The 25391-nt window shown below is 42.7% G+C and overlaps 1 protein-coding gene across 2 annotated transcripts in view; it reads left to right on the forward strand.

Moving 5' to 3' along the window:
- LOC126282005 (protein white-like) overlaps positions 1-25391 on the forward strand; it is a 254448-nt gene that overhangs the window by 119457 nt on the left and 109600 nt on the right. For both annotated transcript variants that reach the window (XM_049981397.1, XM_049981396.1), the window contains one exon: positions 8913-9151. In XM_049981397.1, the coding sequence (XP_049837354.1) occupies positions 8913-9151 (239 nt within the window). The remainder of the gene's footprint in view (positions 1-8912; positions 9152-25391) is intronic.

Consider the following 25391-nt stretch of genomic DNA (forward strand, 5'->3'; position numbering starts at 1 on the left):
AATTTCTCTTTTTGAATGGGATCCTCTTTAATCTATCTAACATATGTCTTAGTGCTACAAGCTTCTGGTTGTATGGATGATCAGATGTGGAATGTATTGCTGCGTCTGTAGGTGTTGGTTTTCTAAAGATGTTGAATGTATGTTTGCCATTTCCTATTTTTATTGTTATGTCAAGAAAATTTATTTGATTTTTTTTCTTTTTAAAGTGTGAATTTTACGTTCTGAAGTGCTTTGTTAATTTCTGAGTGGAGGTCATCTATTTTTTCAATTGGTTTATCTACCACACAAATAATGTCATCCACGTATCTGTACCAATATATGATTTTAAAACTTTCGCTAGTGTTTATCTTCTCAAATATCTGATTTTCTAGATGACTGATGAAAATGTTTGCAAATGATCCCGTGTTTATAACCTATATGTACAATGCCCCAGAACTTAAACTACATAGTAAAAATATGTTGACAGATGTGAAAATTACCGAACTATCAGTTTAATAAGCCACGGCTGCAAAATACTAACACGAATTCTTTACAGACGAATGCAAAAACTGGTAGAAGCCGACCTCGGCGAAGATCAATTTGGATTCCGTAGAAATGTTGGAATACGTGAGGAAGTACTGACCCTACGACTTACCTTAGAAATTAGATTAAGGAAAGGCAAACCTACGATTCTAGCATTTGTAGACTTAGAGAAAGCTTTTGACAATGTTGACCGGAATACTCTCTTTCAAATTCTGAAGGTGGCGGAGGTAAAATACCCGGAGCGAAAGGCTATTTACAATTTGTACGGAAACCAGATGGCGGTTATAAGAGTAGAGGGGCATGAAAGGGAAGTAGTGGTTGGAAAGGGAGTGAGACAGGGTTGTAGCCTCTCCCCGATGTTATTCAATCTGTGTATTGAGCAAGCAGTAAAGGAAGCAAAAGAAAAATTCGGAGTAGGAATTAAAGTCCATGGAGAAGAAATAAAAACTTTGAGGTTCGCCGGTGATAATGTAATTCTGTCAGAGACAGCAAAGGACCTGGAAGAGCAGCTGAATGCTATGGACAGTGTCTTGGAAGGAGGATATAAGATGGACATAAACAAAAGCAAAACGAGGAGAATGGAATATAGTCGAATTAAGTTGGATGATGCTGCTGGAATTAGATTAGGAAATGCGACGCTTAAAGTAGTAAATAAGTTTTGCTGTTTGGGTAGAAAAATAACTGATAATGGTCGAAGTAAAGTGGATATAAAATGTTGACTGGCAATGGCAAGGAAAGCGTTTCTGAAGAAGAGAAATTTGTTAACATCGAGTATAAATTTAAGTGTCAGGAAGACGTTTCCGAAAGTATTTGTATGGGGTGTTTGGAAGTGAAACGTGGACGATAAATAGTTTAGACAAGAAGCTTTTGAAATTTTGTGGTACAGAAGAATGTTGAAGATTAGATGGGTAGACCACATAACTAAGGAGGAGGTATTGAACAGAATTGGAGAGGAGAGAAATTTTGGGCACAATCTTGACTAGAAGAAGGGATCGGTTGGTAGGGCATATTCTGAGGCATCAAGGGATCACCAATTTAGTATTGGAGGGCAGCGCGGAGGGTAAACATCGTAGAGGGAGGCCAACTAAACAGATTCAGAAGGATGTAGGTTGCAGTAGGCACTGGGAGACGAAGAAGCTTTCACAGGATAAAGTGGCATGGAGAGCTGAATCAAACCAGTCTCTGGACTGATGACCACAACAAGAACAACATGTGTAAAGCTGTAGCTAAATTAGACAAAACTACCAAATCTGGCAACGCTCGGCAATTGCTAAACATCTACGGGAATTGGATATTCATCCTTATCTGCTTCTCCACAATATCAACAGTAAAACTATGTACATATTCCTGGCCACTGAAGATGCTTCGCAGAAAATATAGGTGAAACGCGTATGCCACGAAAATAGTGTTTCATTCAGCTGTAGTCAGTTGGTTCATAACGTAAAAATGATCAGTATACCGTAATAGTCTTCCAACGACGCTGCAAATCGCTGAAGCTGTAGCCGCCGCCGCCGCCTGCCTCTAGGCCACCCTTTCTGCGGCAAACGTGACTCCAGACGCCGACGGACATTAAGCAGAACGTCTCACAATGTTGTTTGTTGTTTAGTGATAGCGACTGATAGCCACGATTGGCAGTGAAGAAGATGAAACTAGCCGCTACGTCGACAGGTCTTGCCTCCTAAGAATGCGACGCCCTGTTGTCTCGGTGGATGAGGATTTCGGATACGGGTTTCCATGTGCTGTTAATTTTCTCCCTCAAACCCTCTAAAATTTCCAGTGATTTTCGAAAAAAAACTGTGGATTGAAACCCGTACCCGAAACCGTCATCCACCAAGAAAACAGAGCATCGAATTCATAGGAGGCAAGACCTGTCTACGTAGCAGCTACCTCCATATTCTTCACTGCCGGTTGTGTCAATCAGTCGCGATCATTTGAAAACATAAAACACTTTGAGACGTCCCGACTATCGTCCTTTGGTGTACAAAACCGGCTTAATGGGACCAAACCGTGCTTCAGGTCGAAAAAAATCGATTTTTGGTTTTCATCATATTTCGATAGGTTAAGTTTTTATTTAAGTATTCTGAAAAGGATTTTGCTGAAATTTTTTTTTATCGAGGATTTAAAGAGAATTTTCCTACCATGTGAGTTTACGTGCCACGCCAACTTTACTGTCACCCACTTTTCTGCATATACTTTAGATCTTTTTATCCCCTACACTGCATGTTAGGGATTTTTTTTAAATCCCGAGTGTGTTTGATATCCTTGGACTGCAACGTCAGGTATTCTTTTGTTTCTGCTGTTTGTAAACAACACGGTTTCAAATACGTGGTTAGTTTTGTTCAAGTGTAATTGCGAGTAGTTGTTACAGAAAACTTACAGGTATACTGTGGGCAGGCAATTAGGAGAAATAAAGAAAATCTGGAAACAATTAAGAGAGGTGTTTGGGCCATATTCTTCCATAAGTCCTCTACTGATGATAAGCCATGTCATGGTTTGTGTCCATCAGGAGAAAATTCGTGGTGCAAGTACAATAGGGATAGGCAACTGGAGAACCTTATTCTCACCAGATTCTCTTCCTGCTGCTGTTATTACAGCAATTATGCTTATTGTCAGAGATTTGGCTCATCCTGACCTTCTAAGGAAATGTCTGCATGGGCAGACACAGAACCCAAATGAATGTTTCAACAGCATAATTTGGAGCCGCCTTCGAAAACAGTATTTGTAAGCATGCATACAAGAGTTCATGATACTGTTATTACATTCAGTTGTGGTAATATTGGGAAGTGTTGGGTACTGAAAAAGCTGGGAATTAATCCTGATGAAAATATGATCACTGGGTTGCAACATTGCGATAAAATGAGGATAGACCCGCTGGAGGCCAAACAAGGGCCATCATATGCAGCAGGACAGTTTTAATTAACTGTAAGTAACAAATTTCAAAAGTTTTTTCTTCAAAGTAAATTTCCTGCAAACAAAAATTTTCAGTACATATGCCCCATTATATCAGAAACTATCATAGATAAATGAATGAAATTTTCAGGGATTCTGCATAACATAAAAAGCCACCTCTGGTACTACAATCCCCCATTAGGAAGCCCACAAAAAATATTTTCTGTAAAAAGACTTAATATACTTTGTTAATAAATTTAAAAAAGTATTTCTTAAAAATTATTAAATGGATAAAGAAGATTTTAGTAAGGTTGACTCTATTAGCATCATGTAACATACAGTAAAAATATTAAGGTCCTGCATCAAATAGTTCTTTCAGAAATGGGTCAAATACTTGCCTAAATTAACATGGGTTAGATAGGCAGGGTGTGGTCCCCTTAACTGCCGAAAGGTTGGCTTAGGGGCAGGACCGGCGCCTATAGCATCGACGCTCTATAGATTCGTTGGATGACGTTTCCAAACACGGGCCCCTATCCTCGACCTGTTCCTCACAACACGCTCTGTATTTGGTCTGGTATCCACCATTGCACATGACGCTCCTAGTTTATAGTTTCTATAGTCGAAGGACTACCTGCAACTTGCGGTGAACGGAATCTGTATTCTTAAGAGTTCTTTCAATGAAAATAGTTAGAACAACAGATCTTTCGCTAACATAATGCCATTTTTGTTCCATGGAAATCTATGTTGATTTGGCCTCTCAAGGCCTAAAAAGCTTTATTTCTGCCTCAATTTCCCTCTCTGAAAACATTCCTTCTGTAACGCGAACTGATCTTATATCCCCAAAGTTACCAGTCTGTTTCCCAAACCAGAAACAGCGTTATTATTACAATTTATTGCCGATGACGAGAGATAGCTGCAACTGCCCGTTGAGTACCAAAAAAAAAAAAAAAAAAAATAAAAAATAAAAAAAAATAAATAAATAAATAGGAGTGTAGAAATGGTCGAGAGCGCTAAAAAAGTTTCCAATGGATATGAAATTGAACATTTAGAGACAGTTCATGCGATCAGTTTTTATTCATGACAGTGAGATGTGATGTTTTAACAGGAAGACATTTAAAATTTGAGGGTGGTTTAGCGCTCAATGCACACATACATTTCAAAGTTACGTATATACATAGATAAACAAATACACAATATTCTGCCCCTAAAGATGATTTTAGTCACTAAACAAGCTACATAACGTATGACACAACGCTTAACCCACCAGAACTAAAAAAGGTGTAACGTGAACTGATTCTCCCGGCGTTCCTTAGTAGAACAAATCCAGTAATATAAATGGAAAGCATGTTATTGTGTGTGTTCTACAGTACTAATTTATTTGTTTAACCGGATTACAACTTACAAGACCACCGTCAAACCTTATATGAGCATACATTAAATGTATTCGCAATTACTGATATGGGCAATCATAAGCTGTAGAATGGAATGTCGAGAGTGAAAACTTGCGCCGGACGAAGACTCGAACCCAGTTTTCCCGCTTGTAGCAAGCACTTGCCTCACCTTTTGGCTACCCGTGCATGACTCACGGCCAGACACGAACATACCAATTTCGTCAACCACGTGCCGTCGTTCTGTCCTGCAGATGATGGTTGTCCATAATCGCAATTTCGAATACGTTTAATGTATTTCATGACGGCTGTAGTCGCCTCAGTGCGTGTCCCTTCGGACTTGTATCACGTCCGAAGGAACTTTACATCGTAATTCGGAATAACACAGGCACTGCAATGTCCTACTAAATGAGTATAGTCGTCAAATATTCAACAACAATCGTTGAAAAGATGGTACGCAGCGAGAAAGAGGTGTGAGCGGTAACTGGTAGAGACCATCCTTCACAGTGCAGTGATAATGTGATTAAAAAGGTACAAGTTAAACAGGAAATAAGCAGATTAACCTTGGCACTAATCTCGAATATCATTGCTGGCAAACAATTTAAATCATGTTAAACGCTATTAAAATAAACATAGAATGCTACAGGAGCATTGACATAGGGCTTGAAGAGGTATTACATGTCGAGTGTGGTACAGAAACAGAGTAAGTAATAGAATTTTGGTCTGTAACACAGAATAATTGTAAATGTAAACTTCACATAATTCTCATAGTTTTTCCATGCTTCCCACAGTGTCTGTTCCATTGTACGAGGACTTTCTGTAAACTAATGCCTATTAAGTAAAACTAACGTTACCAACATTCTACATCTTTATTCTTTATGTCCTCGTATTTGCAGCCCTTTTCCGCATGAGGGCTCCGAATTCTAGTGTGTAACATGCCGTTGTGTAGCGGAAATATGTCGGTGCTTGAGAAACAGTTCGGTGCAATCGAGTTCCGGACTGGAAGAGTTCGTCCCCACATGGAGCGTCCTTTAATTCAGCACGACAATGCCAGACCACACCCCAGCGCTGCGACACCTGCAACAGCCCGTCGCCTTGGGCTCAGTGTCATCGCTCATCCTCCATCCTTCGAGGACTTCAGTTCGATAGCGACGAAGAACAGGTGACGGCTGTATATAAGAAGGACGGATCCTCAAAATTACAGACCAATATCCTTAACATCGGTTTGTTGCACGATTCTCGAACGTATTCTCTGTTCGAATATAATGAATTTCCTTGAGACAGAGAAGTTGCTGTCCATGCATCAGCACGGCTTTAGAAAGCATCGCTCCTGCGAAACGCAACTCGCCCTTTTTTCACTTGATATCTTGCGAACCGTGGATGAAGGGTATCAGACGGATGCCGTATCCCTTGACTTCCGGTAAGCGTTTGACTCGATGCGCATATGGGACTTCTTCCTAAGTATGTGGGTGGCTCGAAGACTTCTTAAGTAATAGAACCCAGTACGGTGTCCTCGATGGTGAGTGTTCATCGGAGATGAGGTTATCATCTGGATTGCCCAGGGAAGTGTGGTAGGTCGGCTGTTGTTTTCTATGTACATAAATGATCGTTTGGGTAGGGTGTATAGCAATGTGCTGCAGTTTGCTGATGATGCTGTGGTGTACGGGAAGATGTCGTCGTTGAGTGACTGTAGGAGTATACAAGATGACTTGGACAGGATTTGTGATTGGCGTAAAGAATGGCAGCTAACTCTAAATATAGATAAATGTAAATTAATGCAGATGAATAGGAAAAAGAATCCTGTAATGTTTGAATACTCCATTAGTAGTGTATCACTTGACACATTTACGTCGATTAAATACTTGGGCGTAGCATTGCAGAGCGATATGAAGTGGGACAAGCATGTAATGGCAGTTGTTGGAAAGGCGGATAGTCGTCTTCGGTTTATTGGTAGAATTTTGGGAAGATGTGGTTCATCTGTAAAGGAGACCGCTTATAAAATACGACCTATTCTTGAGTACTGCTCGAGCGTTTGGTATCCCTATCAGGTCGGATTTAGGGAGGACATAGAAGCAATTCAGAGGCGGGCTGCTAGGTTTGTTACTGGTAGGTTTGATCATCACGCGAGTGTTACGGAAATGCTTCAGGAACTTGGGTAGGAGTCTCTGGAGGAAAGGAGGCGTTCTTTTCGTGAATCGCTACTGAGGAAATTTAGAAAACCGGCATTTGAGGCTCACTGCAGTACAAATTTACTGCCGCCAACTTACATTTCGCGGAAAGACCACAAAGATAAGGTAAGAGAGATTAGGGCTCATACAGAGTCATATAGGCAGTCATTTTTCCCTCATTCTGTTTGGGAGTGGAACAGGGAGAGAAGATGCTACTTGTACGAGGTGCCTTCTGCCACGCACCGTATGGTGGGTTGCGGAGTATGTAGGCAGATGCAGAAGAGGTATAAGTAGAGGTGAGATTGTAGCTCCGTCAACGAAGTTGTTATTTCCGGCACATCCTCGTACATATAAACTTCACTTACTTCTCACAGTTTTCCAACGCTTCCCATGCTGACTGTTCCATTCCATTCTTCCAGTTTCCTATATTTATTTATTGTATTGTGATCATATATGAACTCCATACATATTATGTTGCTATAAATGTGAGTTCTACCTTTTGCTCAGTTCGCACATGCAATATCTCTTCACACTGTTCTTCTTTTCTCGTCACATACTAATTTTATTGTGCTGGGATTGTTTATTTAAATTCACTTACTTTTAGGCACAGTTTTTTCAGTTTAATGTTAAAGATTTTTCCGGTTTGTTGCCTTTGTATTTCAATAGCTGAGTACTATGCCCGTCTCCTCCTTGCCGCCTCCCTCTGTCCACCTGCCGCTTCACCATCTGCCCACTTGCTCCTTCCCCTCCTCCTCCCCCCTCTAGTTCCATTCCCTCCTCCCCCTCTCTTCATCTCCTTCTCCTCCATCCCTCTGCCTATCTCTTCCTTCCCCTGTCTTTGTCCACCTCCTTCTCTCTCCTCTGCCTGTCCTTTCCCTCACCCCTACCTCTGCCATCTACTCCTCCTGTCTTTGCCTATCTCCTGCTCCCCCCTCTCCCCTGCGGTATGTCCAGCACCTCGTCCTCCCTGTTCTCTCTCCACGTTGTCACACTCACAGCGATAGGAGGCTGTTTCTTCGTACCCCTACAATATTTCTTTACAGATTATAACAGATGAGCTTGTCATGTAAGTAATAGATTTCAGCTATCAGTCGTCCTTGTTAAATTTTATTGGCAGATCTAGCCATTCTCAATGCACTATCATTTTTGATCAGTGTATGTAATTCCTGTTAGTCGGGCTTCATCCACAGTTCATTGAATTGTTCAATGAACTGTGGATGAAGAACCTTGAACATCGCAGCTCGTCAGCAATCGTTGGTTAATATATTAAAAAACTAAAAACCCACGTCGACTGCGAAAAAAGCACCTAGTGTTAACTGTTAACCCAGGTTTCGGCGTAGATAACTACACCTTCTTCAGAACAACAATAAAACCCACAAGTGCCTAAGAAGATCTTTGTCAGTGATTAAAAGACTACGATAGCTATACATTTATACATTTCTTTTTCGTTTATAAATCGAGCATCGTGTACCAACCAGTGGCAGCGACTCGGCATACTTCAAATGCTCACAGTGGGGGCAGCCATCATATTGATGGAGAGTCGACGGAGCCAAAAGGGATGCAACCTCCCTCTCCCCCCCGCCCCTTCCCGGTGATTAAGTCCCGGCCCGCCCTGAAGAGGATTCGTCTGCTGGGCTTCCTGGGGTACGGAGAAGATCTCCTCTCAAGTTGCGAAGCTGTTACTGTGACACGGGAGATGAACTTTGGCTTCGGACCTGGACACGAGTGATTACGCTGAGTTATGTTTAACCTTGTTTTCTGAATAAATATTCTAAGTTACTATTGATTCCGACTTTCCATCTGGAAGTTTGTTAACTGGGACACAACATCCACGTGCTACCCTTCCTTCATCCCTGACTGCACCCACTTTGGTGGTAGTGAATGTACTGGAGGGTCACCAGCCTTCTCCTCGAGTTGGGGCTTAACTGTGGTCGATCTGTGTCAGGTGCTGACCGACCCACCGCTCATGTTCTGCGACGAGCCCACGTCCGGGCTGGACTCGTTCATGGCGCTGGCCGTGGCGACCGCCCTCAAGGCGATGGCGCGCAAGGGCAAGACCGTGGTGGCCACGGTGCACCAGCCGTCCTCCGAGATGTACGCCCTCTTCGACAGGCTGCTGCTCATCGCCGAGGGCCGCGTCGCCTTCCAGGGCACGCCCGACCAGGCGCTCGCCTTCTTCTCCAGGTGGGTCGTCAGTACTGTGCCCCAGAAACAGCAGCGGAGGGGCATGCTGTCACATTGGCGAGAGCAAATAAAGTAGGCCAGTTATTTTTAACGTCATAATTCCTGTCACTCGTTTCATGCAGCACGCCACGAATTCCTCTCCTGCAGTACCTCCTTCATTTCAGAATGGTTCTTTCACCCAACGTCCTGTGCGCAGCTCGTGGGCTAGTGGCTAGTGTTGCTGCCTCTGTATCACAGGGTCACGGGTTCGTTTCCCGGCCGGGTTGCGTATTTTCTCTGCCCGGGGTCTGGGTGTTTGTGTTGTCATTTCATCATCATCATTCGTAGAAGTGGCTAGATTGGACTGTGTAAAGACAGGGACTTCGTATGGGCGCTGATGACCGCGCAGTTGAGCGCCCCACAAACCCATCGTCATCATCATCACCCAACGTCCTCAGTTATTTGTTGGATGTGTTCCAAGCTCTGTCTTCCATTACAGTTTTACGCTGTATAGCTCTCCCTAGTGACATGGAAACTATACCCATTTTGCCGGCCTCCGTGACCGAGCGGTTCTAGGCGCTTCAGTCTGGAGCCGCGCGACCGATACGGTCGCAGGCTCGAATCCTGCCTTGGGCATGGATGTATGTGATGTCCTTAGGTTAGTCAGGTTTAAGTAGTTCTAAGTTCTAGGGAACTGATGACCTCAGATGTTAATTCCCATAGTGCTCAGAGCCATTTCAACCATGTACCCATTTTCCTATCACATTTCAGTTTATCCTGTGCCTTCTTGTCGATGGTTCTTAAATGCTTATTTTTTCGCCAGGTATACGGCGAACCTCCTCACTGCTTATCAGTTCATCTAACTTTCAACATCCGTCTATAGTACAACATATCAAATGCGTTGATTCTCTTCAATTCTGGTTTCCTTTCACACAACGCTGTGCTCGCCTATTGTAAATCCTCGAAATTTTTTCCTTAGATTATGGCCGATGCATGATACTTGGAAACTCTCTTGACGGCGAATGCTCTCTTTGCTAGTACTGACTTGCTTTTTTTTTTTTTGAATTGTCTTCCTTTCTTTGTCCGTCGTGCGTTATTTTGCTTCCAGGATAACAGAATTTCTTAACTTCATCTACTTCGTGATCACCAATACTCATCATACGTTTAGCGCTTGTCTCATTTCAGCTACTCCGCATAACTTTCGTCTTTCTTCGATTTGCTCTGAGTATTTATTCTGTAACCAATAGACTGTTCGTTCCACTCAACATTGCTGTAATTTTTTTTTCACTTTCTCTGAGGACTGCATTGGCATCAGTGAATCTAATCATTGATATCCTATCACTTTGAATTTTAGCCTCACTCTTCAATCTTTGTTTTGTTTCCATTTTGCTTCTGCGATGTGCAGATTGAACAGTAAGGGAGTAAGACTACACCTCCACTACACCCTTTTTAGTCCGCGCACTTCGTTCTTGTTCTTCCAGTTTTTAACGCTTTTTGTCTTTTACTTTATCCTACTTCGAACAGATTTTGCAGCTAGCGTTAGCTTACAGTAACTTTCCTAACTAAGAGTTAGCAAGTCGCTAACTAGAGGCAGTGAAAGGCTATTCCTGTTACAGTATAAAAAGGAGAGAGGAAAATTACTATTTGACGTCTCAGCGACAACGAGATCGTCAATGATCGAGCAGAAGCTTGGCTGGGAAGGAAGCCGATCATGCGAAGGTACCATCCCACACTTACTTGAATCCGGGTCGCCTGACGGAGATTTGAACCGTCGCCTCCCGAATGCGAGTCCAGTGTTGCTAACCAGTCTTATTTTTGGAAGGCACTGCTGTTCAGTGCTGTTCCTCCCTTTATGTCCCTGAGACGTCTATAGTTTCCTTCACACGTCTATAGCTTTCCTCCTACCGAGATAGTAGAATTCGGTTACCTATTCGAGTTGCTCACTGCCTCATTTTGATGCCAGTCTTACCTCCACCTCCTTTCATGTTTATAACCATGACTTTTTTCTTCTTGATGTTCACTTTTTGTTTTAACTTTGTTGTTTCTTGATTTAAGAACTTCTTTGAGTCTGGTGCTATTGCAGTGTCATCGGCAAATTTGATATAGTGAATATGAATAACAATAAATTTGATTCCAGTCGTCTTTCCTTTCACTCTTGTTATTGTCTCTCCAATGAACGTATTAGATAAGTAAGGTGACAGACAGTACCTCCGCCTTCCTCCAATTTTGATTTTTGCTTGACTCTTCCTACCATTAAAATCCAATTACATACTCTGACTTTTATGAACTCAAAATTAATCATCCGTAGTTCCAGTCAAATCCTTCTTTGGACTTTGCTTTAGATAACAACTTGTGGCGAACAAAATCAAATGTGTTTTGAAGATGAATGAGTGCTATATACGCTCATGTTTAGAAAGAAGAAACAGTGCATCATGAACGACTAGAGATAGGGCATTAATATTCACAAGTGCAGTAGTAAGATCTGCACAAATGATTATCATTTTACCATGTCAGCCCGCGGCTTCAAGGGAAATATCGATATCACGGGGCAACACCACCAACTGCTAAAATATGCCTGCGGCTCTCGTTGTCATGAACCGAAGGTAATGGATCAGTGCGAGTTGAGCAGACGTGCAGGATGACCCGCAGATGTATGAGCAAACCGCTCCGTCAAATCGGCGAATCTGCAAGAGAGCGCATTACTGCCATGAGAGGATGCGATGCATTCATCCGAGCAACTGCTGCTCGTGTGGGACGAAGTGTTAGGGTAGTGCAACGTATGCGTGCAGAAGGGTTCACGGAAGGCAGTAGAACACGACGAGATGGGTCGGTTGCAGCATCCAGACGACCCCCAGGGAAGACTTAAGCCTCAGCCGAATAGCGTTGCAGGGGGGATCTGCGTCCCCTTCGGCTCTGGCGCAACAGCGGAACAGTTAGCAGATCGTACACTATCAGGCGTGACGGTCCTTCACTGTTTATTACGGCATGGCTTATGTACGCGTCGTCCACTTCACCGCCTGCCTTTGACGAATATACAGAATCGTGCTAGATTGAAATGCTGTATGGAACGATTTGACTGGGGACAGGAATGGCATCAGATAGTGTTTTCGTACGAATCAAGGTTCTGTTTATCTGCAAAATTATGGCCGCATTTTAGTCCGACGCAGATAAGGGGAAGCGGCATCACAGTGACAGCATTTACACAAGACGTACAGCACCAGCTCAAGATCGTATTATGTGGGGTGCTGTTGGGCACAGCAAAAAATTACAGTTGGTGCGTGTCCAGCGTACTGTGGCCAGTGTGACCTACGTAAATGACATCCTCCGACCTGTAGCCATACCCTTTCTGCACAAGACTCGGAACGCCATTTTCAGCAGAATAATGCACACTCACATGCTGCTGCACTGATGCGTCCCTTCTTGGTGTCACAAAATGTCAGACTTTTTTCCTGACCTACCAGATCACCAGAACCGTCGCCGATCTAAAATGTGTGGGATTGAGAATGCGCTAGGTGACGATCAGTTTGGCTTTAGGAAAAGTAAAGGCACGAGAGAGGCAATTGTGACGTTACGGCTGATAATGGAAGCAAGGCTAAAGAAAAATCATGACACGTTCATAGGATTTGTCGACCTGGAAAAGCGTTCGACAATATAAAATGGTGCAAGCTGTTCGAAATACTGAAAAAAAGTAGGGGTGAGCTATAGGGAGAGACGGGTTATGTACAATATGTACAACAACCAGGAGGGAATAATAAGAGTGGACGATCAAGAACGAAGTGCTCGTATTAAGAAGGGTGTTAGACAAGGCTGTAGCCTTTCGCCCCTACACTTCAATCTGTACATCGAGGAAGCAATGATGGAAATAAAAGAAAGGTTCAGGATTGGAATTAAAATACAAGGTGAAAGGATACCAATGATACGATTCGCTGATGACATTGCTATGCTGAGTGAAAGTGAAGAAGAGTTAAATGATCTGCTGAACGGAATGAACAGTCTAATTAGTACACAGTATGGTTCGAGAGTAAATTTGAGAAAGACGTAGGTAATGAGAAGTAGTAGAAATGAGAACAGCGAGAAACTTAACATCAGGATTGATGGTCACGAAGTCAATGAAGTTAAGGAATTCTGCTACCTAGGCAGTAAAATAACCAATGACGGACGGAGCAAGGAAGACATCAAAAGCAGACTCGCTATGGCAAAAAAGGCATTTCTGGCCAAGAGAAGTCTGGTAATATCAAATACCGGCCTCAATTTGAGGAAGAAATTTCTGAGGATGTACGTCTGGAGTACAGCATTGTATGGTAGTGAAACATGGACTGTGGGGAAACCGGAACAGAAGAGAATCGAAGCATTTGAGATGTGGTGCTATAGACGAATGTTGAAAATTAGGTGGACTGATAAGGTAAGCAATGAGGAGGTTCTACGCAGAATCGGAGAGGAAAGGAACATGTGGAAAACACTGATAAGGAAAAGGGACAGGATGATAGGACATATGCTAAGACATGAGGGAATGACTTCCATGGTACTAGAGGGAGCTGTAGAGGGCAAAAACTGTAGAGGACGACAGAGATTGGAATACGTCAAGCAAATAATTGAGGACGTAGGCTGCAAGTGCTACTCTGAGATGAAGAGGTTAGCACAGGAAAGGAATTCATGGCGGGCCGCATCAAACCAGTCAGTAGACTGATCACTAAAAAAAAAAATTGGTGATACGATGGGGTCAGCATGGGTGTCTGTACCACAGGAAGACATTCGCGCTTTATAAGCATCGATGCCATCACGCATGGAGCAAGCTATCAGGGTCTGTGGCAGAGAGGTGAATGAAGTGCTAATCATTTCTACAGAACATACTAATGCACATGTCTTGTGAGTATCAACTTTCTATCTCTAATGGTTTAAGGTGTTCTGTTTTTCTTTCTGAACATGAATGTAAATTTAATTGTTTACTTCTAATCTTGTTTCCAAAATCTGACTCGTTGCCAATACTGCTACTGTCAAACCTTTCCCTGATCTGAAGTCAAACTGGTCACTCAAGGATAGTGATAGAAGTACGTGCTGGTAAGAATTTAAACGAAATAGTTATGTACTGTTTTGTTAACTGATCATAAAAAACCAATTCTAGGTTTTGAGGAGAACTACTCAAACTTATACTGTAAGCAATTTCAACACTCCAAATAACTGCTAGAATCTGTTATTATTTTTCAAAATGAAAAGAGATCTATGTCCATGCCTGTTTGTGCAATGTGAGGTGAGTTCAGTCATTAAATGAGTTCATAGGCACTTAGAATACTGTAGTGTAATTCTTTGTTCCCCCGCCCCTCTCCCCCCCCCCCCCCCCCCCTCAAACAGTCACACATGGAACGAATGTTCTTTTCCATTGTTCGCTCAGCAGTACTACAGGAGCCTTAAGAGTTTTGCTCATCTCACATTCGTTTCTGAATAAACTGCCTTATTTCAATCAAGTTGTGCCATTAATTTCTTTTCTTCCCCAATTCGATTCGGTAGCTCCTTATTAGTATGCGCTCTTCCCATCTAACCATCACTATTCCTTAGCACCACATTTTAAAATCTTCTATTTTCTTCTTCAGTCAACTGCTTATCGCCTACGCTTCACTTTCGTACAAGGCTACGCTACATACATATCCTGCATAACAGACTTCGTAACTCTTAAACGCATATCCTGTATTAACTTCTCGTATTTCAGAAATACTTCCGTTGATATAAGCAGTCTGCAATTTTTAACCTCTATACTTCGGCAATGATTTAGTTAGCTGCTTAAATAGCAAAAGTAATCTATTTGAGATTTTGTTAAGTTTCTTGGTTTCCTTTTTGGTGATTACTGCTAACTACTTCTTGTGTCTCATTTCCTAATCCTCTCAGCATCTCCAGATTGAATTCTGTTACTTTGCTGTACCCTTGTATTACTTTTGTTGATGTTCATCTTATAATCGTTTTTAAGACATTGTCCATTCCGTTCAAATTGTCTGTCCCAGACAGAATAGCAAAGACACTAGCAAACCTCAAAGATTTTGTTTCTTCTCCCTCAGAGTTAATACCTTCTCCAAATTTTACCCTGGTTTCGTTTACCGGTTGTTCAGAGTACAGATTGAACGACGTCGGGGATTGGCTGCAACCCTGTCTCACCCCAGCTCAATCATTGATTCCATCCACGTTTCTCCACTCTTATAACTGAAGCCTGGTTTCTGTTCGAACTGTAACTATTCGCTCCCTGTTTTTATCCCTACTATCTATAGAATTTCAAGGAGAGTATTCTAATCAACATTGTCAAACGCTTTCTCTAAACCTACAATTGCTGTAAATTTAGCTTTGTCTTTCTTTAACATGTCCTCTAAGATAAGCCGTTGATTCAGAATGGACTCGAGTGTTCCTACATTTTTCCGGAAATGTCTCCCTGAGGTATCCTCCTACCATTTTTTCCATTTGTCTGTAAATAAATCGTGTCATAATTTTGCAAGCATGATTTATTAAACAGAAGGTTCTGTAGTATACACAGCTGTTTATAGCTGCTTTCGTTGGAGTTGGAATTATTACTAACTTTCAGAAGTCAGCGTGTATTTCGCCTGTCTCATACATCTCGCACACCAGGTGGTAAAGTACTCTCATGGTTGGCTTTCCCAAGGGCATCAATAGTCTTGAGGGAGTATCGTCTGCTCAGGTTTTTCAGTGCTCTGACAAATTATTCTCGCAGTATTCTATCTCCCATCATTGTCATTTGCTTCCCCTTCTTTGATTTTGTTACGTTTTGAATTTGCTCTTCAATGATTAATGATCGCCACTTTCAGTGTGCCATTTCCTAATCTAAAAATTGTCTTCGAGTTCATTTCTCTTGTATATCCCCTATACACATTTCTTCCGCCTTTCAGGTTGCAGCTTTTATTTGCTTAGTGTTGTTGTTTGCTCTCGATACGAATATAATTGTTTCTCTTTTCTGAAAATGCTTCTTGAATTTTTCTTCCCCATACATTCTTCTACGGCCTTATATTTGTCCCCTAGCCATTTCTGCTTAACCATTTTGCAATTTCTGCCAGTTTCATCTCTCAGACGTCTGTTTCCCCTTTTGCCTGCTTCACTTGTTGCATTTTTATATTTCCTCCTTTCGTAAGTTAGATTCAATATCATCTGTGTTATCCAAGCATATGTATAATGCCTTGTCTCTTTACCTATTTAATCCTCTGCATCCTTCAGTATTTCATCTCTGAAAGATAGCCGTTCGTTATCTACTGTATTCCTTTTGTTTCAGTCAAACGTTGCCTATTGCTCTGAATCTCTCAGTAATATCTGGTTCTAAATATGAAAGAAAAAACTCCAATTGCTGGATTAGCGACTTAGATCAATTAGCTCTTTCATTCTACGTTTATTAAATGACTGGATGGCTGTGTGTTCGTCGTCGACTCAAATAGTTACAGTCGCAGATGCTTGTCACAAACAGACCGTCGGTAACTGGCGCTGAAACCAAGCCAGCAGGTAACCCTGTCTGCGGCCCAAAGCTTACAAGCAAGTCCGTTGCTTATAGCGGTCGGTCAGGAAAGCGAGCAAATGTAAAACAGTACCGTCTAACTGGCGAGCCGTCCTCGGTGGCAGAGTTACGTAAGCGCACGTGTCAGGCTTTGCGGATGAACGTGATTGGCCGCCCGCCGAAGGCGTGTTCACACGGCGGCCTCGCCTCTGCTCCGTTCTGTAAACTGTACAGCAAGCCCCGTTCTGTTTGTCCAGCTACGTCACAGAGGGGACCTACAGGCTAATTCAAGTATCGGCCCGAAATCTGTAACGAATGTAACTCGACACAAGACACACACGTACGTCACCTCACGCTAGGGCTTTACTGCTACGCCGGCTACTGATATTTTGTCACCATGCACGGCGGCTCTGGGGTATCTACTTCCACAGTTATATCTCTTTGCCGCAAGCTGCCCGATGATGTACCTCTGCCACTTCCTTCTCTTTCTCGTCCCAGTCGCGAATTGTGCTTGGGTATAATGACTGTTGGTTAGCATCAGTATGAGCTTGAATCTCTCTTATTTTACCTTCATGATCTTCTCGTGGGAAATGCGTAGAAACACGTAATATGTTTCTAGATGAAATTTTCACTCTACAGCGGAGTGTGCACTAATATGAAACTTCCTGGCAGATTACAACTGTGTGCCGGACCGAGACTCGAACTCTCGCGCGAAAGGCAAAGGTCCCGAGTTCGAGTATCGGTCCGGCACACAGTTTTAATCTGCCAGGAAGTTTCACGTCATATGTTGGCTGACCCATCTACATTACATCATAGTAGATTACATAGACTACCAGTTCCAACAGAGCCGTAATGAGAAACTCCTCCACGCTGTAGAACATTTTGTAGAAACAGGAATACACAGTAAATAATTGCAAAGAGAAACAAATATGCTATTGTGTCTTGTACACATCTTTAGTGAAGGGGTTGTTATGGGTGATCAATAAGTAAAAAATAGTTTTAAACATACTTTCATTTGAACGGTAAAAAGTAACTTGTTCCAAAACATGTCAATGTTCCATACGAAGATATACATACGATAATTCTTAGGCTATTCCAGCTATGCGTCAACAACCAGAAAAATCATTTTACAACACAGGATTGGGTAGAAGAGACGTTTTCTGGCACAACTTGACCAGAAGAAGGGATCGGTTGGTAGGACATGTTCTGAGGCATCAAGGGATCACCAATTTAGTATTGGAGAGTAGCACGGAGGGTAAAAATTGTATAGGGAGACCAAGAGATGAATACACTATGCAGATTCAGAAGGATGTAGGTTTCAGTAGGTACTGGGGGATGAAGAAGCTTGCACAATGCACAGGATAGAGTAGCGTGGAGAGCTGCATCAAAAGTCTCAGGACTGAAGTCCACAACAACAATTTACAATGATTGCATTACACTTACTGAATTTTTACAGAAGTCAGATTGTAAGTAATACTCACTTTATTTGGGACAGTGAAGAGCCAAAGAAACTGGTACAACTACCTAATACCGCGTACGGCCCAGCGAGCACGCAGAAACGCCACAACACTACGTGGTGGGGACTCGACTAATGTCTGAAGTAGTGCTGGAGGGAACTGACACCATGAATACTGCAGGGCTGTCCATAAATCTATAAGAGAACGAAGGGGTGGATATCTCTTCTGAACAGCACGTTGCAAGGCATCCCAGATGTGCTCAATGATGTTCATGTCTGGGAAGTTTGGTGGCCAGCGTAAGTGTTTAAACTCAGAAGAGTGTTCCTGGAGCCACTCTGTAGCAATTCTTGACGTGTGGGGTGTCGCATTGTCCTGCTGGAATTGCCGAAGTCCGTCGGGATGTACAAAGGACACAAACGGCTGCAGGTGATCATACAGGATGCCTATGTACGTGTTACTTGTCAGAGACGTATCTACAGGTATCACAGGTCTCATAACACCCAACAGTGCACGCCCCATACCACTACAGAACCTTCACCAGTTTGAACAGCTCCCTGCTGATGTTCAAGGTGCATGGGTTCATAGGTTGTCTACATACCCGTTCACGTCTGTCCAGTCGATACAATTTGGAACGAGACTCGTCAGACCTGGCGACATCTTTCCAGACATCAAAAGTCCAAGGTCGGTGCTGACAGGCCCAGACAAGCCATAAAGCTTTGTGTAGTGCAGTCATCAAGGGTACACGAGTGGGCCTCCAGCTCCGAAAGCCAATATCGATGATGTTTCATGGAATGGTTCACACGCTGACACTTGTTGATAGCCGAGCATTAAAATCTGCAGCAATCTGCGGAAGCGTTGCACTTCTGTCACGTTGACAATTCTCTTCCGTCGTCGTTGGTCCCGTTCTTGCAGGTCCCGGCGTCACCGATGTCGGGGATTTGATGTTTTATGGGATTCCTGATATTCACTGTACGTGAAATAGTTGTACAAGAAAATCCCCACTTTATCGCTACCTCGATGATGCTGCGACCATATCTCGTGTACCGACTGTAATACCACATTCAAAGTCACTTAAATCTTGCTAACTCGTGATTGTAGGAGCAGTAACCAATCTGACAACAGCGCCAGACAACTGACGTCTTGTATAGGTTTTTGTCGACCTCAGCGCCGTATTCTGCCTGTTTACATATCTCTGTATTTGAATATGCATGCCACTATTGGTTTCTTTGGCACTTCAGTTTATTGTAAGTAACGTATACACATCAGTTAGCTGTGCTAAGAGATTCATCAATGGAGCAGAAGGATTTGGCCACCAACTAACCCTTTAGGCTCCTCTTACACTATAGTTTGTTTGTAATTAAACTTTTTACAGCTGCTGGAAAGTTATTGAAAAATTGTGTTCATTGTAAATATTTTATGGTGGGCAATACATCTGCTTGTATTTTTCGTTCATGCAATGAACACTGTACACAACAATCCAGTTCATGTATTTTTAAGAGTATCGTAAAATAATAAATTTTTGCCTTACCCTCTTGATGTCAGTTTTAGTACATTTTATATTCTCTTCAATATTAAGAAACTAACAAAAGAAACTTCATCTCCGGTTTCTGAGAAGGGAAACTCCCCATCGCTTTCCCCTGATTTTGTGGTAAGAGGATCCAGTGGACAGCGCCTCAAAACAGATCAAGCATGAAAACAGAGAGGTGTACTGAATGAAAAAAAAAATTACGAACAATGCACGCTCCATCGACAAGAAATGCAATATGGAGCACCCTAATATAGCAACGGCGTTTTGGTAAATGGTCGTGAACGGGACGACGGTTCGAATCCTGCTAGCACTTACTTTTAAATCTATATTGTTTTCTTCAAAAAACGAAAGTAATAGCAGCGGTCAAATCTTCTTCGTGCCATTTTTTTTTCGCTATTTGCTGTACTGAATTTTTTGTCTGTGTCGTTGTGTAACGTCCGTTTGCAACAGCAAGGAGTAAGGAAGGGACCTGTAATGACAGTTGATTCTGCACAACTACTCTCTTAGCAGCCGCCGACTGCAGTGGCCGAGCGGTTATAGGCGCTTCAGGCTGGAACCGCGCGACTGCTACGGTCGCAAGTTCGAATCCTGCCTCGGGCATGGATGTGTGTGATGTCCGTAGGTTAGTTAGGTTTAAGTAGTTCTAAGCTCAAGGGGACTGATGACCTTAGCTGTTAAGTCCTATAGTGCTCAGAGCCATTTTTGAGCCATCTTAAAGCCGAAAGACAGTGGCTTTCGCAGGGGAACCGCAAACGTTAGATGACAAAGCGACTAGTCAACTGAATCCTCTAACGGAAAGCACGTCTGGTGTGTCGCACACGACATTGGTGACAGCACGTGTGTCGTATGACAGAAATCTCTTACGGCCGCACCTGATTTGTACGCCTGGTGAGTGAGTGAGACAAGCCTCCTTGCCCGATTTAGGTGTTCGTATGAATGTGAATGTGATCATTCCCAAGAAAATGATGAATATATAGTTTGTTTACATAAGTTGCAACAAATGAACGCAACATTCTCACAATCATGCAGTTTCTTTGTGCTCCATCAAAACATACGTCTCTAACGTTTTTGGAGATGCGTTCCATTTTTGTACTTTTGACTCTTTAATTCCTTTGCCTTAACATAGTTCACACTCCCTTTTTTGTTTTCATATCTGTGAGGTATGGTATCTCTCCTGCTCTCACTAATCATCATGTTTGCTTGCAACGGTGACCTATTCTTACCAAATGCCTCATACTCTAAACCAATGCATAGCATGACAATTGCTAAAACTACACAAAGAGAGCAAACATTTCAGTGACCAGACGGACAGTTCATAATGTTGTGATAAATATATAAATAGCAAGAGGGAGGTTGAACGCGGCTCGTCCGTTTACAGTTCAACAGCGTGGCCACTTAACCATGACGCCGCCGTTGCTGAATTTCGCTCAGTATTGCACTTGTTAAGCTTAGACCATTTACTATTTCTATTTTTTTACAGCTCAGTATGCCTTTTTTCTGTTTGAGGCCTGCTACTTGCGTGCAGTAATAAGACAGGAAGCAGTAGGGCCATAATTATCGAGCACATACAGCTTATGTTACATAATATTTATTACCTTGCACAATTTAATACAATAAAATATATATTTAACAACCTTACAGGAGCACAATCAAATTTTTTCTCAAGCCCCTAATAAAATCTGCATAACAAATGCATGAAACATTAACAGATTTTGTGTTGGTGTAAATACTTAATAAAATCAAAACTTTCCAAACTCTGAACTCGCAAGACTTCCCTGTACAGTGACTTCTCTTTTTCAATATAAATTCAGACCAAGGTATAACATTAAGGCATAACATAAGGCAGACAAGGAATAATAGAAGAAATTTCCAAAACTTTAACGCTCGGCAATGAAGACACCGATCACATTAACTTCTGACTAAGGAATAACTGAGTTGACACCGGTACATGGAGGCACTAACTAAAATAACAGACAACTGATAAAAAACAGCACCTCAGCATCTAAACTTTCCCTGACAACATACGCACATGAAAGCCTCCTTTATAAAAAATGAACTTCACAACCAGCACACAAGGTACAAATATAATAAACAAATGGCTGATAAGGGAATACAGAATTAATAAGGCGGAGCCTCCAGCAATCTGATCCGGCACTAACTGCTGAGTGACACCTAGCTTCGCCGGCTTGGATTCATATTTCGAGCGAAAGGTTCATTCACCAAAGTGGCGGAGGAACGAGCTACAAAGCTCAACGACCTGACAGAGCCAAGAAGAAAGATAACAAGCAATACTCAACTTAAGGACGAGATCGAGACAGAAGGCCAGCATCATGGAGCCCGGTCTAAAGAGAGACAGTTCCACTGAAGAAGGTCAAGTCGTCAAGCCCAGGTGCCACGACCCACCGTACCGGACGAAATACACTGAGCTCCACACTACTGAAACATAAATCAAATACAACAGCACGCTTGCTATTGCGCATTCATGTTACATAAAAGAATAAAACATAACATTAAAACAGAAAAGTTCACTAAAAACACTTAAGAATTTATTTAAACACTACAATATACGCGTAGAGAAGACTGTTCCTTGAAACGTGATAGTAACAGCTGAGTGTTACCTTAAACGAGCAAGAGCCCGCCGGAACTACACTTCCATGGAATCTGATGTAGTTTTACGACACAGCATAGTATTTCGTTACTCGTAAACTAAGGTGCAAATTTTGGTACTTAATCACCAAGTTTACAACAATTGTACATATACAGTTACTCAATAATGAGCAGCTCACCGGGCTTCCTTACATATAGCTGCAGATCCTTCAAGTGATAGGAAACTTAAGATGGAAAGCCCAAGCCCCATTATCATGCCACGGCTGACATAAACTTGACTGACACGTCACCAAATTCACACTCAAGACAACATTAGTTAACCATTAACAAACATAGATAAGCATACGATTGCACCTGCTTAAATCAAACACACACCATATGCGCAGGCGAACGATTAAAGCCAGGCGACGCTCCGGTAATCTCTTCTTCTCAACATACAGTGCGCGACGTGGAAATCCAAACACCACACCTCGTGCCTGAACCCAAACCTTTCCGTTACCGGCCGCAGCACTCCAATAATACAACGCGCAATGTGCACCAAGTATGGACCAACCCCCTAACTGTGCTGTAACCACAACCGACAGATCGCACAGTGAGAGCTGCTGCCTCGACTCTGCAGGCTTTCATATCCGAACCAGCAATAAACATCTGGCTCGAGGTCGGCCATAGCGAACTCGATGGTAAAGATGACACTACAATAAAGAGGTAATGGCGCCTCCCGCGCGATGTATCACTGCTTCCATGCTTGACCTGTGTCCACTTTTTTAAGGGCTGTCCAACGGGCCATCTTACCACTAAATCTGCTGAGTTCTCCCTGTGAGAGGCCATTTTGCAATACAATTTTGTTCGCTAGATCTCTCTCTAAAGACATTATGAATGGCTGTTTCTGAGCAGATAGCTAACCTAATTGGGAACGTAAGCTATCGAAATTTTAACATTAAGGAATAGTACTGTGCACACCATCTCTTTTTTATCTCTGTGTCCGCAGCTCGTGGTCGTGCGGTAGCGTTCTCGCTACCCGCGCCCTGGTTCCCGAGTTCGATTCCCGGCGGGGTCAGGGATTTTCTCTGCCTCGTGATGACTGGGTGTTGTGTGATGTCCTTAGGATAGTTAGGTTTAAGTAGTTCTAAGTTCTAGGGGACTAATGACCATAGATGGTAAGTCTCATAGTGCTCAGAGCCATTTTTTTTATGTATCTCTGTGACGCTTTCGCTGTTGCTAAGCGAACCTATAGTAACCGGTATTGCGTCACGGCCAGGAGACTCTGGTCAATCGCTCTATGAGCGTCGACGTTTGTGAGTAGCCGGGAACCATGAAAGTCAACCACAGCAATAGACGAACGACCAGACATCACGACAGAACGATAAGTCGTCTAGATCCTTGCGTTCTGGCAGGCTTTCGAACTCATCGGGCAGGACACCTTTGCATCTTCTGTATTTCTTCTGTCAAGAGGTGCTGGTGGGAGTCCTAGACTGGCGAGTACAAAAAGAATGTCGGTCGAATGAGCGTTTTGTTAGCTACCTCCTTCGTGTATTGAGTACACTTCCTCAGGAGTCTTCCAGTGAATCTCAGTCTACTGTCTCCATTTCCGGCTATCGTTCCACATTAAGTCTGCTGTACGCGCTCTCCCTGGTATGTAATGGAGGCGATTGCATCTCGTGATTGTTAGAAAAATGTATAATCAAACAATAACGGTTTTCCCGCATGTTTATGTGCATTACGTTACAACAGAGTATGTTCAGAGTCAACTGCATGACCCCACAGCAAACGTCATCCTATTTTCAGCTAAAGTCTTACAGCACTGCGATTGCTCCATATACAGTAGCATCTGCCACAAAGAGCTTCACGGAGCCCCGGCATTATCGACTACTTCATTTCAATATGTTGTGAACAGAAATGGCCCTATAATTCTCCTTGGAGTACGCCTGAACGTTATTGTACGTCTAAAGATTTCTCTCTGTCAGGAACGAAAAGCTCTGTTGTAGTTGCTAGAATCTCTTTACGCCAATCACAAATGTGTCATAGCGTTCTGTGCCCTAGTATTTTATTTATAAGGACGACAGCGTGCAGTTGTACCAAACGCCTTACGGAAGGCAAGGAACACGGCATCAACTTGGGCACCGATATCTGCTACCTTCTGATTCTCATGGACGAAGAGGGCGAGCTGTTTCACACGCTCTACCGTAAAAAGCCACCTATTATGGACAACTTAATCATATAGCGAGGGTGCAAAGTGAGGATCCTCGGTCTCAATGCTTGCGTTACGGTTACAAATAAAATTCTTGACCACCGTCTCCCAAAAAACTCTGTTGCTTGTTGTAGAATGAGGCAGTCGGCTGGGACTCTACCAAGCAATTCCTCTTCAGTTTTTGCTTCGGCTTCAAGCACCAACTACGCTCTGGGCATGGGACAGGAGCCCTCTTCCAATCCAAGTATGAGGGTCTCTGTTGTTGTGGTACTCATGGACGTTAATATCGAAGTCATGCGATGCACGGCCGCAACCACCACTTCTAATAGAAAACATGACGTGCATCCTCCAGCATCTGTAGCAGTACGTTTTGAACGAATAGTATGTAACATATAACAAGCTCAATTCAGATGAGGAGGTACAAATGGTTCAAATGGCTCTGAGCACTATGGGACTTAACTTCTGAAGTTATCAGTCCCCTAGAACTTAGAACTACTCAAACCTAACTAACCTAAGGACATCACACACATCCATGCCCGAGGCAGGATTCGAACCTGCGACCGTAGCAGTCTCGCGGTTCCAGACTGAAGCGCCTAGAACCGCTCGGACATTCCGGCCGGCCCATTAATTACAGTTTTATGAATCTTTTGTAATACGGACAGTTTTTTACTACCAATTGTTCATGTGTTTCGTCACATATCACTTGTAATACATCCCATACCTACTTCACTGTAGTTCATTTTAAGTAGGTTACCTATACACACAAGCTGAGAAAATTGAAGGTACTAGCTTAAACCATTATCGAGTTACATGTTCCCAAACACTAAAAAATATCATCTCTAAAAAATTTTACAACTTTTCATTCAAATACACTGATTTTATGGATGTTTAGAAATTTCCTGCACCATAATAATGGTGTTCCTCGTCTTCTCTATCTCTTTCTTCTGGTATTGTCAACTGCAAGTGAATTTCGGGTGGGTTTATCAATGCTGTATCATTACGCT

The sequence above is a fragment of the Schistocerca gregaria genome, chromosome 7, assembly GCF_023897955.1.
Source record: "Schistocerca gregaria isolate iqSchGreg1 chromosome 7, iqSchGreg1.2, whole genome shotgun sequence".
NCBI lineage: Eukaryota > Metazoa > Arthropoda > Insecta > Orthoptera > Acrididae > Schistocerca > Schistocerca gregaria.